Source organism: Zingiber officinale, chromosome 8B (assembly GCF_018446385.1).
Source record: "Zingiber officinale cultivar Zhangliang chromosome 8B, Zo_v1.1, whole genome shotgun sequence".
In the NCBI taxonomy this organism is placed as follows: Eukaryota; Viridiplantae; Streptophyta; class Magnoliopsida; order Zingiberales; family Zingiberaceae; genus Zingiber; species Zingiber officinale.
Genome location: NC_056001.1, coordinates 12,214,658 through 12,229,678, shown reverse-complemented (window position 1 = coordinate 12,229,678; position 15,021 = coordinate 12,214,658). Strand labels below are relative to the sequence as shown.

General features: G+C 38.4%; 1 protein-coding gene across 1 annotated transcript; it reads left to right on the top strand.

Annotated features, from left to right (window-relative positions):
- The first annotated feature begins 4,900 nt into the window (after positions 1-4,900).
- On the top strand, positions 4,901-5,805 carry LOC122017744. Its single transcript, XM_042575426.1, has 3 exons — positions 4,901-5,049; positions 5,137-5,284; positions 5,373-5,805. The coding sequence occupies exons 1-3, from the start codon at positions 4,970-4,972 to the stop codon at positions 5,433-5,435; spliced, it is 291 nt and encodes a 96-aa protein (XP_042431360.1). The 5' UTR covers positions 4,901-4,969; the 3' UTR covers positions 5,436-5,805.
- The last annotated feature ends 9,216 nt before the right edge of the window (positions 5,806-15,021 follow it).

Here is a 15,021-nt window from a genome sequence, read left to right as displayed (position 1 = left end):
TTGTAGTATCATAAAGTATTTTCGTTGTGATTTGGGGAGGGGGGGTCATCCTTATTGCTGCTCACGTGATTAATAAAATTCCAACCTTATACAATTCAGTTTTATCACCTTTTGGAAAAGGCGTGCTCCTGTCTATTTATCTTTGCATATTTTTTGTTGTACTTGTTTAATCCTTCGTCCGCATATAGAGGGTAATAAGTTAGCTTCTCGGTTTACTTTTTGTGTCTTTCTGGATTATGATGTTAGTCAAAAATGATATCGTTGCTTTGATCCCATTAGTTAAAAATTATATGTCTCTCATCATGTTGTCTTTCTTGAGCATATTTCATTTTTTTCTATTCCGGCTAGTTCACATAATATGACAAAGTCAAATATGCTTTACATTGATCCTTTCAATACCAACACCGAGGAAGCTTCACCCACAACTCCTACTAGTAGCTCAACTGAATCTGACACTTTGGTTCCCAAAATATCTGCTCCACGTGCTCCTCCTTCTACCACTATCCAATCATCTCCTGAGGTTGCGGATGATCCTTCTCCCCATCGTCGCTAATCCACTCATGTTCGTAAGTCTTTTAAACTACTAGATTTTGCTCACTCTAGTTATTCTCGCTCTTTTGCTTCATTTGTTACATCTGTTCATTATCTTTCTAAGCCTGTATCCTATAGAGAAGTTATTTGTAACTCACTTGGACAGAGTGCTATGACTGAGTAACTAACTGTTTTGCATCAAACTCATATTTGAGATTTGGTACCGTTGCCACTAGGAAAAATACTATTGGTTCCTGTTGGGTATATAAGATTAAAACTAAATCTGATGGATTTATCAAGCGATGCAAAATTTATCTTGTTGCTAAAGGTTATGCTCAAGAGTATGACATGGATTATGATGAAACATTTGCTCTCGTTGTAAAAATGACGACTGTTCATACTCTAATTGTTGTTGCTTCTGTTATCGATGGAAAATATCTCAAATGGATGTAAAGAATGTATTTTTAAACCTGGTGAATTTTGTAGGCTTCGTAAAGCGCTTTATAGTTTCAAATAAGCACCTCGTGCTTGGTTTGAGAAGTTTTTTATAGTGATTACTTCTCTTGGTTTTCATCCAATCATGATTCAGCATTGTATGTCAGATGTACGAGTGTAGGTCGTATTATTTTATTATTATATGTTGATGGCATTATTATTACTGGTAATAATTATGATGGAATTGCTTCCTTGAAGTCTGAGTCGACTCGTTGTTTTGATATGAAAAACATGAGTACACTACACTACTTTTTGAGCATTGAGGTTGTTTATTCCTCAAAAGGTTATCTTTTATCACAATCAAAGTATATATCCGATCTGTTTGAGCGTGTTTGTCTTATAGATAATAGAGTCGTTGATACTCTTATTGAGATTAATACTCGATATTCTCCATTTGATGACTCACCTTTAGCGGATCTTAGTTTGTACGAAACTATTGTTGGAAGCTTGATTTATCTCGCTATGACTCGTCCATATATTGCGTATGTTGTTCATGCGGTTAGTCAATTCGTCGCTGCACCAACTACGGTTCATTAGGCTGCTATTCTTCGTATTCTCAGGTATCTTCGGGGCACTCAATTTCAAAGCCTTTTATTTCCTTCTACTTTATCTCTAGAGCTATGTGCATACTCTGATGCTGATTGAGTTGGTGATTATACGGATTGCAAATCTACCACTGCTTCTACGTTTTTCTTAATGATTCCCTCATTTATTGAAAGAGTAAGAATAAAATATTATTTCTATATCTTTTACAGAAGTTGAGTATCGTGCCATGACCTCAATTACTTGTGAGATAGTTTGGTTCTGTTGGTTGCTTGCGGATATGGTATTTCTCTTCATTAACCTATGTCGTTATATTGTAATAATCAAAGTGATTCAAATTACACGTAATTCAGTTTTTCATGAGCGAACAAAACATATTAAAATTGATTATCACATTACTTGTCATCATCTTCATATTAACACCATCACATTACCTTTTATTCCTTCAAATCTATAGATTGCTAATATATTTACCAAGGCACATTCCACTTCATGTTTTTGTTTCTTTTATGACAAACTCTCAATGCTTCTAGCTGTAGTATCGTGAGTTTGAGGAGGAATGTTAGATTATATATATTTTATAACTTTTAGGGCAATTTGGTTTTTTTTTCCTTTTTCTATTTAAGGTTTAAGGTTTAAGGTTTCTTAACTTAATTATATAAGAATTTATATTATGTATTTCTGACTATGAATTTTGAATTCAATAATGACTAATTTTTTCTTTTTCTTAATTTCTATAGAATATACTCATCTTTAGTAATAACAAATGACTGACCTCCAGATGTCGATGCAATGGGTGGTTGCACTGAAGTAAATATTCCTTGTGATTTACCTCATTCATAAAGTGTGAGGTTGTATTAAAGGATATGCTAAGATGACTGTTTCACTTTTTCTCAAATGAATGACTAGTTCCTGCCTCCACGGATTACCACAAGTGCCTATATGAGTGTTTGTTGCAATAGGTGTTGGAGTTGATTCCCAGCGGATGCGAAAATATCCCGTCAAGTGGCTGATATCTGCCATGCAAAGGGCTAGTGTTGAGGCAAATGCCCCTATGATTTACCTCTTCCAGAGTGTGTGGATTCATCTTAGAGGAGCCACTGAGTGACAACTTCACCTCTACTGTAGTGAATGACTAGTCTATGTCCCATATCCGAGTTGGTACTCTGGTGCTAGATTACCATATGAAAGTAGGGGTTGAATTCTAGGGGAATAATTCCCTAGAAAATAAAATCCCTCTTATCCAAAAAAACATCGTTCCATTTCAAATATCTTGAGATGAACGCGGAGGGGCGTTTTAGGATGAGTGCATCATCTTTTGTCACATGAATGACTAGTTCCATAGGTTATGATTTTTTTTTGATAATCAAGGTATTTGAATTTTCGGTTCAATTAATTTATAGGTGGACGATCCGGCCCCACAGATATCCACCACCATGTAAATTCGAAAGTGTGAGTTACTTTCCGTTCAGCATCCAATGTCCTAAATTTTTAAAAATATCCTACAATATATCTTAGTTGGGATTTAAACCATAAATATTTAAAAAAATAACTTGAGCACCTTGTCGTGTATTATGGTCCGGAGATGGTCAGGGTAGTCATGTTTCCTTTTTATTATTATTTAGATGTGTGGATCGGTGGAGCATATTTAATTTATTTTATTGTACTAATTAAAAATAAAAATAAAAAATAAAAATTTATATCTCTAAAATATCTCAAAAAACAATAAATAAAAATTACTACTTGTATTTTAAAATAATTACTATTTTAATGATATTTTAAACGTGATTTTCATTGTTCAAAATATTTTTTTAATCTCCATAGTTTATGCTCAACGTAACGGTATATGAGCACGAAGAGGATTATTCAAAAATAAATAAGAAATGATGAATGGTGCCATATCAAATTAAAGATGAAATGAAAATTTTGAGACATGAAAGATGACAAAAGAGGTAGCAATTGGTATTTGGTAGAACTTCTTCACAAAACCATCTATCGACGATATAATTCATGTTTGTAATCAGTATGCCTCTATTGCATTGCACAAATGCACAGGGAGCAAATTGTCATATCCAAACCGTGCTTGGAAAAAGAGAAGATTAATATTTTATTAATTTTATAGTTAATTGACCTAAATGGCCTCATCGGGATATTTTTTTAACCGCAGATCAAGATAAATGAGTATTTTTTGACCATTGGATAAGCAGAACTCAATCAGGACCGACTTGGCCCACGAGTTGCAGGGCTGCCATCCAGTCTAAGCCCATCCATGGCCCAAGTAAGATAGACTGTAACATTTTTCATACAACTCAAACTAGTGATCACAGTCCGCAATAACATGGCCAGCCTTCCAAAAGTTTAGTCCTGTCGGAGGCAGGTACAAGACGATGCGTATTCCTCCTATTCACAAGGCACGGTCTGCAACTTTCTAATGCTTTTACAATTTCCCAGTTTCCACCTCCACAATCTTCGATTCACAAGGAAAATGATGTTCTTTTGGCAGTATTATCAGGTGGTGGAGCCTCCATTTGGCTTCGCCTTGCGGTTGAACCAATTATGGAGCTTATGATTGTCCCCTTTCCCTCTTCTCCGTGCTCTCGAGACTGCATGGCCGTGTGTAATATTCACTCCCTCTCCAAATTCAGTATTTAATTACTGAAAACAAAATCTATCATACTCTCACAGGCCGGATTTTAGACCTTATTTAGGTTGAGAAACTTATTGACTGTTGGATTAGATAGTTTGCAATACTTTTCAATGGCATGAAATTTACTCAGAAAACAAAATTAATTCGACAGCAAAGATAGAGCAGAGCTTACCTTTGCAGGTTCATTCGTCTACAATGGGAGAAAAAAGAACAGAGAACATCTTTATGTTATAGAACAGCGTATCATGTAAGTGATAGCAGAAACTGGTGCAGAAACAAGATTACAGAAGATATCGACAGTCCAGCACGGGCAGATGCATGAGGAACCGACTGCAAATCCGGACACTAAACTATGAATGCATCAATTTGTGTGCTCGATCTCAAAAGGAAAACAAAGGCAGGCCCCCCAATCCAGCCCCCCTCCTTTCTTCTTTCTTTCCTCCCATCATCCCTATGCATGCATGTGACCCATCTGATCTGATTCCATTGGGACCCAGTTCCATCCATGCAAGTCGTCATGCCAAATATTCACATCCCCCAAACTCATCTGGGCCCTTTCCACTCCAAAACTGAAAACTCTTTTCTTAAGGTTATATACGGCCAAACCTCTGATTGATTACCCTTAGAAAATGCCATAACACTGTTATACGTCCAACAAAAATCAAAATACCATTTCAATATAAATATACCGCGCAATGCAATGCAGCGCAAAGCAAGCAGCAGCCTGAGCAGAAAGGTAATGCATGCATAACAATGGGAGATCAGAACAACAACGAGCTTTACTTCGTGTTCATGAACTTCGACGAACACTATGAGCGCCTTCGTCACGATCGGTAGATAAGAAGCTTCGACTCTCTTCGCTGATTTAGTTTTTATCCGACACATACATCTCAGCTGCTTTCTGCCATGCATTATTGTAGATCAAAGGAGGGAATGGAGGAGCTTGACACCTATTTGAGCAACAAGCATGACCAGTTACTGGCAAAGCTTCTCCCTCCGAACTCCTATAGGAAGAAGTCCTCTTTGGCCATTGTTGATGGCTTCTCGGTGGAGATCACTAAGCAGCAGGTAATTAATTATATACAGTGATATATTATTAGCTCCCAGTAAATGTTTGTTGTCTGTTAGCATCAATATAATATAATGGTTACTGCAGGCGGTCATTCTTAGATCTGCTAAGGAGGTGAGAGTGGTGGAGAAGAACCAAGAGATTGCTTGATTGAAGAGAGATTATTGCAAAAGGTGCAAGAACACTAATATTTATTGCAGTAATGTATAATATTATATTAGTGTATGTGATATCAACTCATGACTTGACGTTGGAGGTTCAAAAGGTCGTGCAGAAAAGGTAAAATCATATTGTAGAACTAGTAATTAAATATGCGATCAAGTCGTCTTTTTTAGATAAAGGGGAGATCGAATGGGAATGCAAGCTCGTTTGACCTCAAAACACAGGCATTTAAATACTAATACACAAACTAATATATCTCATAATATATGCATGTGATGGTCTAGTAGTGTTGACTGATACCAGTCTTTCTTTCTAGTTGAATGCCTTCTAAGTTCTGCAATATGCATGGAAGAACTAAGCCACTTGTGTCATGTGCTCAGCCTCGCCTCACATTTAATTAAACTTGCGTTCTTATGTGCTTGGCCACTTGTGTAGGCAATTAAACGTTGGTTGATGGTGTACACAGACGAAATATATATGTCAAATCCTCTATAATCAAAGCTTGACATTTGACAATGAAATGAATGGTATAAAGTAATAAGCCAACCAAAACCATTCAACCAATCAAGTAAATATCCTAGCAATATGTCCAAATGGCACCCCACTTATGCATCCCAAAGGTTACATCAAGCATCAAGAGCAAACATGAACTCCTATTCAAGCTCGATCCAAATAGGGCCACTTAATCGCCGGCCTTGATCATTAATGTGTCAAGCTAGCCTTAAGCGCTGAGGTCAGACCATGTTCTCAGGAACTTCACTCTAGATCTTGATTGATCAAACAAATCTATTATTTGAATTATCTATTTCTCTATTTGTAATTTCAAGATAGCATGATCTATTCATTCAATGTTTAACATGTCAAGATGTATTTCGTAACCATGGATGAATTAGAATTTCGTATATTTGTTGATCACTTCCACTCCTTTGTCAATATGCTTTTACAAAAATAGGCTAGTTTTTTAAAGCTAAAATGAAAGTATAATTCTAAAGTGGTTCTAAAAGGGTTGCAAGTAGAGGGCTAGGGATTATGGAAACTATATGCAATCATCAACGAAGAAGGCTACATTTTGATTTCTCACGTAAATCTGTCAACCAGAGTCGAGTTCAACAGTTGCATCATCCACTTGCTACCTCAATGAAAAAAATAAGACCTCAAAAGTCATCCATTAGCAATCAGTAAATGGCACTGGAAGAAGAATTGCGAATCGCCACTGCTCTCTGTCTAAAAAAGCTTTATTAATTTTTGTAAAATGCATTCCATTGACCTTAGTGATGAGCATGGAAGTGAATGGCTGTCAATAATAAAGAACCACTAACCTGGAGGAGAAGCAGGTCCATATATAGTTTAGTGTTCTATTGTGTTTCAGAAACGGGGACACAATTGATGTAATGACAGAATCTCACAGGTAACTTCAGGTTTTTGTTTATAGTGCATTCTTCTGTAGAAGTTACGTTCCTCGCCAGTGAAAGTGATTGGATCCGATTAAAATATTATATGTTCCATAATCTGGAAAAACTAAAAACGAAGAATAATAAAAATGATCAGATGAACAGTGGATGCCAAGACAGTGGGAAGCAAATCCTCCTGCATTGGATACCCAATCGTTCTAAATGCAACTACAGGAAACAACAGTGGAGAAATAGGACTGTAACTTATCAGAAACCACAAGGAGCTAAGAGATAAGCATGTGGTGGGGTGTCTATAAGCATGTCTGTATCTTACCTATCAGACTGCGATTCTATGAGACGCCACTAGAAGCTAGGAGCTGAACAAGTTTGTGGGACTTGGTAAAAGCCAAATTAAACCTATTATTTCAGTGGGGGAAAAAATCTGAAATAATTAAGACAATAATGTATCAGGTTAGGCTCAAGATTGAGGCCGGGACACAACAAATAAATATAGATGAGAAGAACTTAACCAATGATATTCAACCAATGCACAGAACCATCACTAAATCAGTTATACATTGTCCTAAAAACTGGGACAGATAAAAGAATATTTGTCTCTAACAACATATTAACAAAAGTACACGAAGGCTGGCAGGAATTGGGAGAAGAGGACGAAAACCTTAAGATTAGATTTGTTCATCTGCAAATACATATTTAGATGCTGGGTAATTATATAACACGCGCATCTATAATTGATATCATTTGTGTTGTGCCCAAAGGATGTAGACATATCTCCACAATGATATGATATTGTTCACTTTGGACCTAGGTCCTCATGGCTTTCTGCTTGGGCTCTCCCTAAAAGGTCTCATGCCAATGGAGATATCATGCATCCTTTTAAACACGTATCTTTACCAAATCTTTCAAATGTGAGACTTTGATTGAACCCCAACAATTCTCTCCACAAACGAAGGACCACAATTACTCTCATGGTCTGAGCCTCCCCGTGAGCATCTGGTCACCCTGACCTGCTTTGGGCCTCCCCGCAAGCATCCACACTTGGTCACATTGACCTACTCTGGACCTCCCTATGAGCATTCGGTTACCTTAACCTGCTTCGGGTCTCCCTACGAGCATCCGGTCACCCTGACCTACTCGTCTCCCCGGGTGACTTACTCCGAGCATCCCCGCGAGTATTCGATCACCGTGACCTGCTTCGGAGCCTTTCCTACAAGCATCCGGTCATCCTGACCTATTCCGAGCCTCTCTACGAGCATCCGGTCAACCTAACTTATCTCGGACATACCCTTAACTTCGTTCAAGGCCACCCCACATTGTATCTGGTCTGGACCATGGCTCTGATACCATTTGTTGTGCCCAAAGGATGTCCACATATCTCCACAATGACATGATATTGTCCACTTTAGGCCTAGATCCTCATGGCTTTGCTCTTGTGCTCTCCCCAAAAGGTCTCATGTCAATAAAGATATTGTATATGCATTCTTTTAAACCCATGATCTTTACCAAATCTTTCCAATATGAGTTTGATTGAACCCCAACAATTTACTACCATTCTAAATGCTACCACATGAAAGGCCTGATCAATTCATGGAGCTAGCACAGAGTAAACCAGCAAAATATTTGAACTGTCCATGGAGAAGTTCAACGAAGGGACCCATTGGTGGCAAAAGATAAATATATTCACTCCAGTGCTCTCGTTAGTTTGTCCCAGGACCAATAGGGAGAAAGTAAATCATGGTGATTGAGAAGGTAAGTGACAGGTGGGGCGAGTTTACACATACGGGTTACAGGGATTTACGCTCTGTCCGTCCTGAGATTCGATCTCGAGATCTTATGTGACAATCAACGTAATTTGTCATTTACCAACTCAGCTAAGCTTATGGGGGCGACGAAAAAGTCCATTGGGCCTTTATAGTTGATGGTGAAAACAATTTAGGCAGTTAAGTCAGAGATAAATTTAACGAAATCGGCCAGAAAGGTTAAAAAGGATAACAATATTGAAAAAGGATATGCAAATACAATCCGTCCGGATCCGGTTTGATCTACTTCCCGTAGGCCCAAAAACTCAATTGGTTCAATTCAGTTCAGTTCGATTTGATTCGGCGAGTGGTCCCAACTCACCCGGATAATTTTCAAAGGTGACAATGATACACGGTGTCGCTTTACGAACAAGTCCGCATAATATCCCCAAGTAAGTCCAAGGCTAAGCAATGTGACTATCCTAAGTAACGAAATAGCGGCTTCGCTCTCAGTCTTGTCACGCTGCTACGCTTCCCACTCTTCATCTGCATGCGTCGTCTAAACGGAGAATCCAGCCTTGGAAAGTGGAAAACCCTAATTACTTGCTTTCTAGCTTCTTTCTAGAATTTGGAAAGATCATGTCTGCAACTGTATATGAATTACAGAGAGGAAGTGGTTAGGGCTCTCACTAACTGCGGTAGTTTAAAGCCTAAATTTACAATTCTAAGTAAATTGATAACTCAGAATTCTTTAGAGCTTATAGTTAGATAAGGTTGAAACTGAAGAAACATATCAGTTTGTTCAATCGATTGTTGGAATTTGATGAAGTATCCTATCGACACTAAGCTTAATTCCATTCTGGTGACCGCGTGTGGCTGCCTGCATGTGCTTCAGGAGCATTGCCCAACAGTTCACCGACGTCGACTATGGCTGCATCTCCGACCTACCGAGCAAATGCAGGAGCAAGCTCAAAGTGATAATCTATTTAGTAAAATAAGTTTTATATATTTAGTAAAATCAAACGGTTGGATGGCCTGACATAATTTTTTTAAAAAAAAAAGGAAAAAGAAAAAAAACTGATTTAATTTTTTGTGTTTATCTCTCAGGAAAAAGTTAATAATTAAATTTTCTAATCTTAGTGCCAAATTGTTTGATAAAATGCACTACGTACCTCCCAAGTTAAATCCCGATCGAAGTGGATCTGCTTTTAATTACATTTCGTTGGACGATATATATCTTTGGCCAACTCGAGAGTTTGGTCAAAGCAAAATATTTCAGCATTTGTCGTTTTCCTTTTGGTTTAATTGTTTGGTGCAAAACGACAAACGCATCAAGTGAAAAGTTAGGATTTTGTTTCTTGACCTTGATCAATATCACAAGATTCTCATGCTGCAAGAAGTTTTGCTGCGACGTCGTCCCGATCCACAACCACCATATATTGATAGTCCATTAGAATTTTGATCACTATTTTAACGGTGTTGAAAACAAACTAATAGAAAATTGGATGATAAGATGTGATTGGGTGTTTAAATACTTCCATATCCACTTTAGTTTTAAAAATAGAAAATTGGAATAGAGGAATTTGCTTACGCCTCAAATCAATTAAAACCAATGTTCTTCATGCGGTCGGTAGGAGTTGGAACATAACTATAGCGCCTTAAATTTAAAACTCATTTTCAGCTCGTTATTTCTTTGACTTGTTGTTCTATGGAGCCGCAGTCTTATTTGATGGGCTTATTATTATATTATTTTTTCAAAAAGGTAGCTAAAAGAAAGTAAGAAAGAGTCCACAAGTGTTAGTTATAGGTGAGTCTCAAACAAAAAAGGACAAAAATCTTCCCTAACACTTGCATTGCAGGGGCCCCACACTTTCCATACGCACGGCGTCTTTTCAAGCTCTGTGTACTGTTCGTATGCAAGAAGAGATTTGATAGGCTAATTGAGCCCACATACGCTCACTATTTCTTTCTTGATAATTCAAAATTAGCCAAATTCTGACACCATGTTGACGACATCATGATGAAAGCTGTTTTCAGAATATCTGAATCAATAAAAAATTCATTTAATGTCAATATGTTTGCATTTTTATTCGAATGTTTAATATATTGCTTAATATGTTGCAATAGTTATCTGGCGTTGCCTTCTGTAATTGCATTTCTTCAAGAGAAACAGGAAGCAATTTGTTGAAGCTAAGTAATTTGAATATCGTTTGGAGTCATTATTTTGACCTCTCACACGTAAATGCCAAAGGCACCGAGATGAAGGGAGAAAAGTAAGATGAGGGAGATTTAAACAAAAAAAATAAATTAAAGGAGTAAAATAGAAAGAGCCAATAATCATCCATCATGTTGGTTGACTAGTTACTAGGATGGTAAATACTAAATAGACGGATAGATTTTCTAAGTAACGAGGAGTTAATTTTTATGTAGCGTAAATAAACGTCTTGAATCATTCATGGTGCTGGACTGTTTTTTATGGCCTATTTATATTTCTTGGATTTATTTAATGGTTGATGAAAAAAATTTATAGGATCGGATGGTCTCCAAATGAATGAAAATAAATGAAAGTATAAAAATATTTAGACATATGAGCTTGGTTGACTCATTCAAATTAATATAAATTAATAAAAAATCACGTGTGCTAAGATTTACATATAATACACATAGTACAAATAATTTTTTTTTGGTAATTCATAATATAATTCAACTTTTACAATCTTAGGTGACTGATTTGATCTACGGAAATTTTTATGAGTTAGATAAATCATAAATTACAGATGAATCCTAAGACGCTCCAATATCATAAATTTTTCAAATATTTTAAGTGTAATATATCATGAGTAAAATTTAAATCCTCATTACCCATCGTATAATATTATATATTTTTTTATAGGTCTTAACTGTGAAGGGACGTCCGCCTTCTTAACATAATGAATCAATTATTCTACCGACACATTTTAACAACATGTGCCTGATTATAAAAAAAAAAAAAAAAACGTGACCTCACTCCTTCAATTATATTTTGACTAGAAGTAAGACGGTCAATTACTACTACTCACAGCGTCAACTAGCGGAAGATGGAAGGAACATGTCATGGCTGGAGATAGAGACAGAAAAGGACTTGAGAAATTAATTTTTAGGATAGGAACTGGCCAGATTTCAACCTCTAAATTAACTGTTCATGTCCTTGTTGTCTGCTTGATTCATTTCAAAGAAAGTTTAATAAGCAAATTAAACAACTGGTTGCAGAAGAGTTGTGTACGAATATCCTTATTATCAAGATGTTTCATAAACTGAACAGACACAGAGGCAAAAAGACTAATTAATCTGAATTAGTACGCAGTACAAGAACTAGATCGCGAACGATATCCGCGCAATGCTCGCTATGCCACCTCCCTCTTTGTTTTTTCGCTTTATTAATTAACTTTCAGGTATGCTCTCAAGCCTTGGTCTCCATGAACCAGAGCCTGATCCACTTCTTCTGCTGTTCTTCTTGCTCTCTAACGCACCTACAAGCTTATCCGCCATCTCCTCTTGTCCTCTAACATACATAGCCAGCAACTGAGCTGCCTCCTTCTTGGACAGCACCAGCTTCACTCTTATGGGGCCCTTGATCTTCTTTGGATCGTCTTCCACCATCTGCTCCACTTGTGCCACCTGCTTCTTGGACTTGCCCCAATAGCCAAGGAACCTGGAGCTTGCCCTCTTTGGAGAAGCCATGGCTGCTGGCTTGGATTGATCTTCCTGCATATTAGCCAAGCAGCCAAAGGGCTTCATGAACATGGTGGTGGAGGGGAGGAAGAAGCACAGAGAGAATTAAGGTGGTGAAGCCGAATAAAGAAGATGCACTCATTTATATAGAATTAAAATACATCGAGGTTGTTGATAGGGAAAAAATTATAAAAGCTTGAAGTTTCTCAGTCAACAAGGAGAGCACATGAGCCATGGAGTTGAACGTATCAACTCGATGATGTGACTCGCATCGTTTTCATGGTGGAAAAAAGCGAAGACCAATTAATTGTCGTAAGCACAACTGCACCCTAATTTCTGTGAATACGCAAAGCAATCCAAGTTAAGTAGGTTTAGTTAGTCCTTTGATTTAGTCGTCCCTTTGTTTTTTTTTCTTATTTTCTCTTCTGTTTCTTTTTCTTTGCCTACCGTACTAGACTTGGTATACACACAGGTCTTGATTTCAGATGGCAAAATGCAAGTGGTTAATAATGGATGATCCTGTTCGAAATATGAGTCGGATAAAGATCGGATGAGTTGTTACTTATATTGAGAGAGGGGTGATTGAGACATCTTTCTCGTATGCACTTTCAAAAATGGACTTCCACGTAGTGCTGAAAGACGACGATGACTGAGCCAGCGGTACCTGAGCTCTACTCACACTCAGACAAGCACGCGGGCGTTAGAGGCCAGAAACCAGGGAAAAAGTCTCCGGAGCAGACCCTCCGACGCTCAAGTCAGATAATTTTTCCCCAAAACAACAGTGCACAAAGGAGAAAAAAGATAGAAGACAAATGCGAATGTGCAAGAGAGCGTACCTACGTAAGGGAGGGGACCTCCCTTTTTATATGATAGTGCGTACCTCTGGAAGCTGACCGATGTCAAAGAATGCTGGGTGTCAAGTCCTGTCGGGTGATGGAGGACACGTGACATCCTCCTGTAGGCTGAAGGAAGATTTCATTCGCAGATGACCGTAGACCGTTGGAATATTCCGAGACACTCAACAGTTATTCTCTGACAAGTGGTTATGATTCCCTGACCTTGTTGTCATATAGCGCCTTCTGTCATGACCGAGTATGAATAGGGCAGCTCGAGATGAACAGTCGAATATAACACATGGCCTAAACCTTAGGGGTCAGGAGCTGTGGAGATATCGTCCAATAGCCGATCGAGAGTTGACTGACCGAGAGTTAGCTTACGAAGAGACCTAGGCCTAGATACAACCAGCCCATGATAACCCGACCAGTCATATCCAGGTCAGGTATCAGCACGACTGCCTACTAGGTCTTAGACCAAGGTGTCTCAGATTTGGAGTCCTGGTATGTGAGAACCCGACCGGGAATCATGTTACCAATGTCGTCACACGTTTCCTTTGTCATATATCAGTCTTCTAACTGAGGGCACCCCGACCTCTATGGGCACCATAACCTCACTGCCGTAGACAAGGTGAAATGGGGTGAGTCATGTGCTTTTCGGGGAGTCGTGCGATAGGCCCAGAGGATGCTGAGTAGCTCCTCCACCCAATCGCCTCCAGCATATCCAACTTGGCTTTCAATCCCCGAACTATCTCCCTATTGGTAACCTCGGTCTGCCAATGACTTTGAGGGTAAGCTACGGATGTGAAGCCTGAGTTATGCCAAACCCTCAACACCAGGTCTGGATCTTATGAACCTGGAATTGTCGCTCGTTATCTGAAACCAACTTGTACAGTATTCTAAATCGGCAAAGGATGCTTTTCCATAAGAATTGAATAACTGCTCTCTTCATAAACTTGGCCAAGGCTTCTGCTTCTACCTATTTAGAAAAGTAATTCACCGCTACGAGCAAGAACTGTTTCTGACCTAGCGCCATCGATAGGCCTGTTCAACTGGTTGGTTAATCGGTTTACCGATTTATCGGTTCCGGTTAATTCCGGTTAACTGCATTTTATTGACAACCGGCTAACCGACCGGTATTATTACCGGTTCTATCGGTTCCGATTGGTTAACCGGTTCTAACCAAGAACTGGTAAGCCTAGTAACTGCCACTAAGTGGACTAAAGCCCAACCCAACTAAGTAGACTAAAGCCCAGCTGCAAGCAGTGGGTGAGCTGATGGAGTTTCTTGGACTAAAGCCCAGTTGCAAGAGTTTTAAATTATCTATAAGCATTAGAAATTTTATTTATTTTTAATATATATTATAATCTCAAACTTATGTTAGGTGTTCGAGAATATCACTTGTCAGCTTAAGTTAACCGGTTTACCGGTTAAACTGGTTTAAAAAATACTAAACTGAAAATCGAATCGGTTAATCGGTTAATCGTACTGATTAACCGATTAAAACCGATTAACCGGAACCGATAAGTTACCGGTTTTCGGTTTGTCAGTTTTTTTGCACAACCCTAGCTATCGAGAAAGGTCTCACAATATCGATGTCCCATTAGTTAAAGGGGCATGAGATTATTGAGGTTTTCAGCGTGTTGGTCGGTCGATGGGTCAGGTTCTGATGCTTTTGGCAGGATAAGCAAGTGTTCACTAGTCTTTGAGCGTCTTTCTGTAAAGTGGGCTAGAAATACCTAGCTAGTAGTACTTTTCGGGCCAACGTCCTTCCTCCTGCATGGTTGCTGCAACATCCTTGATGTACTTTCTGCAAAGCATACTCTGTCTCTTCCATTCCTAAGCATTTGAGTAGCGGTCTAGAGAATGCTCGCTTGTA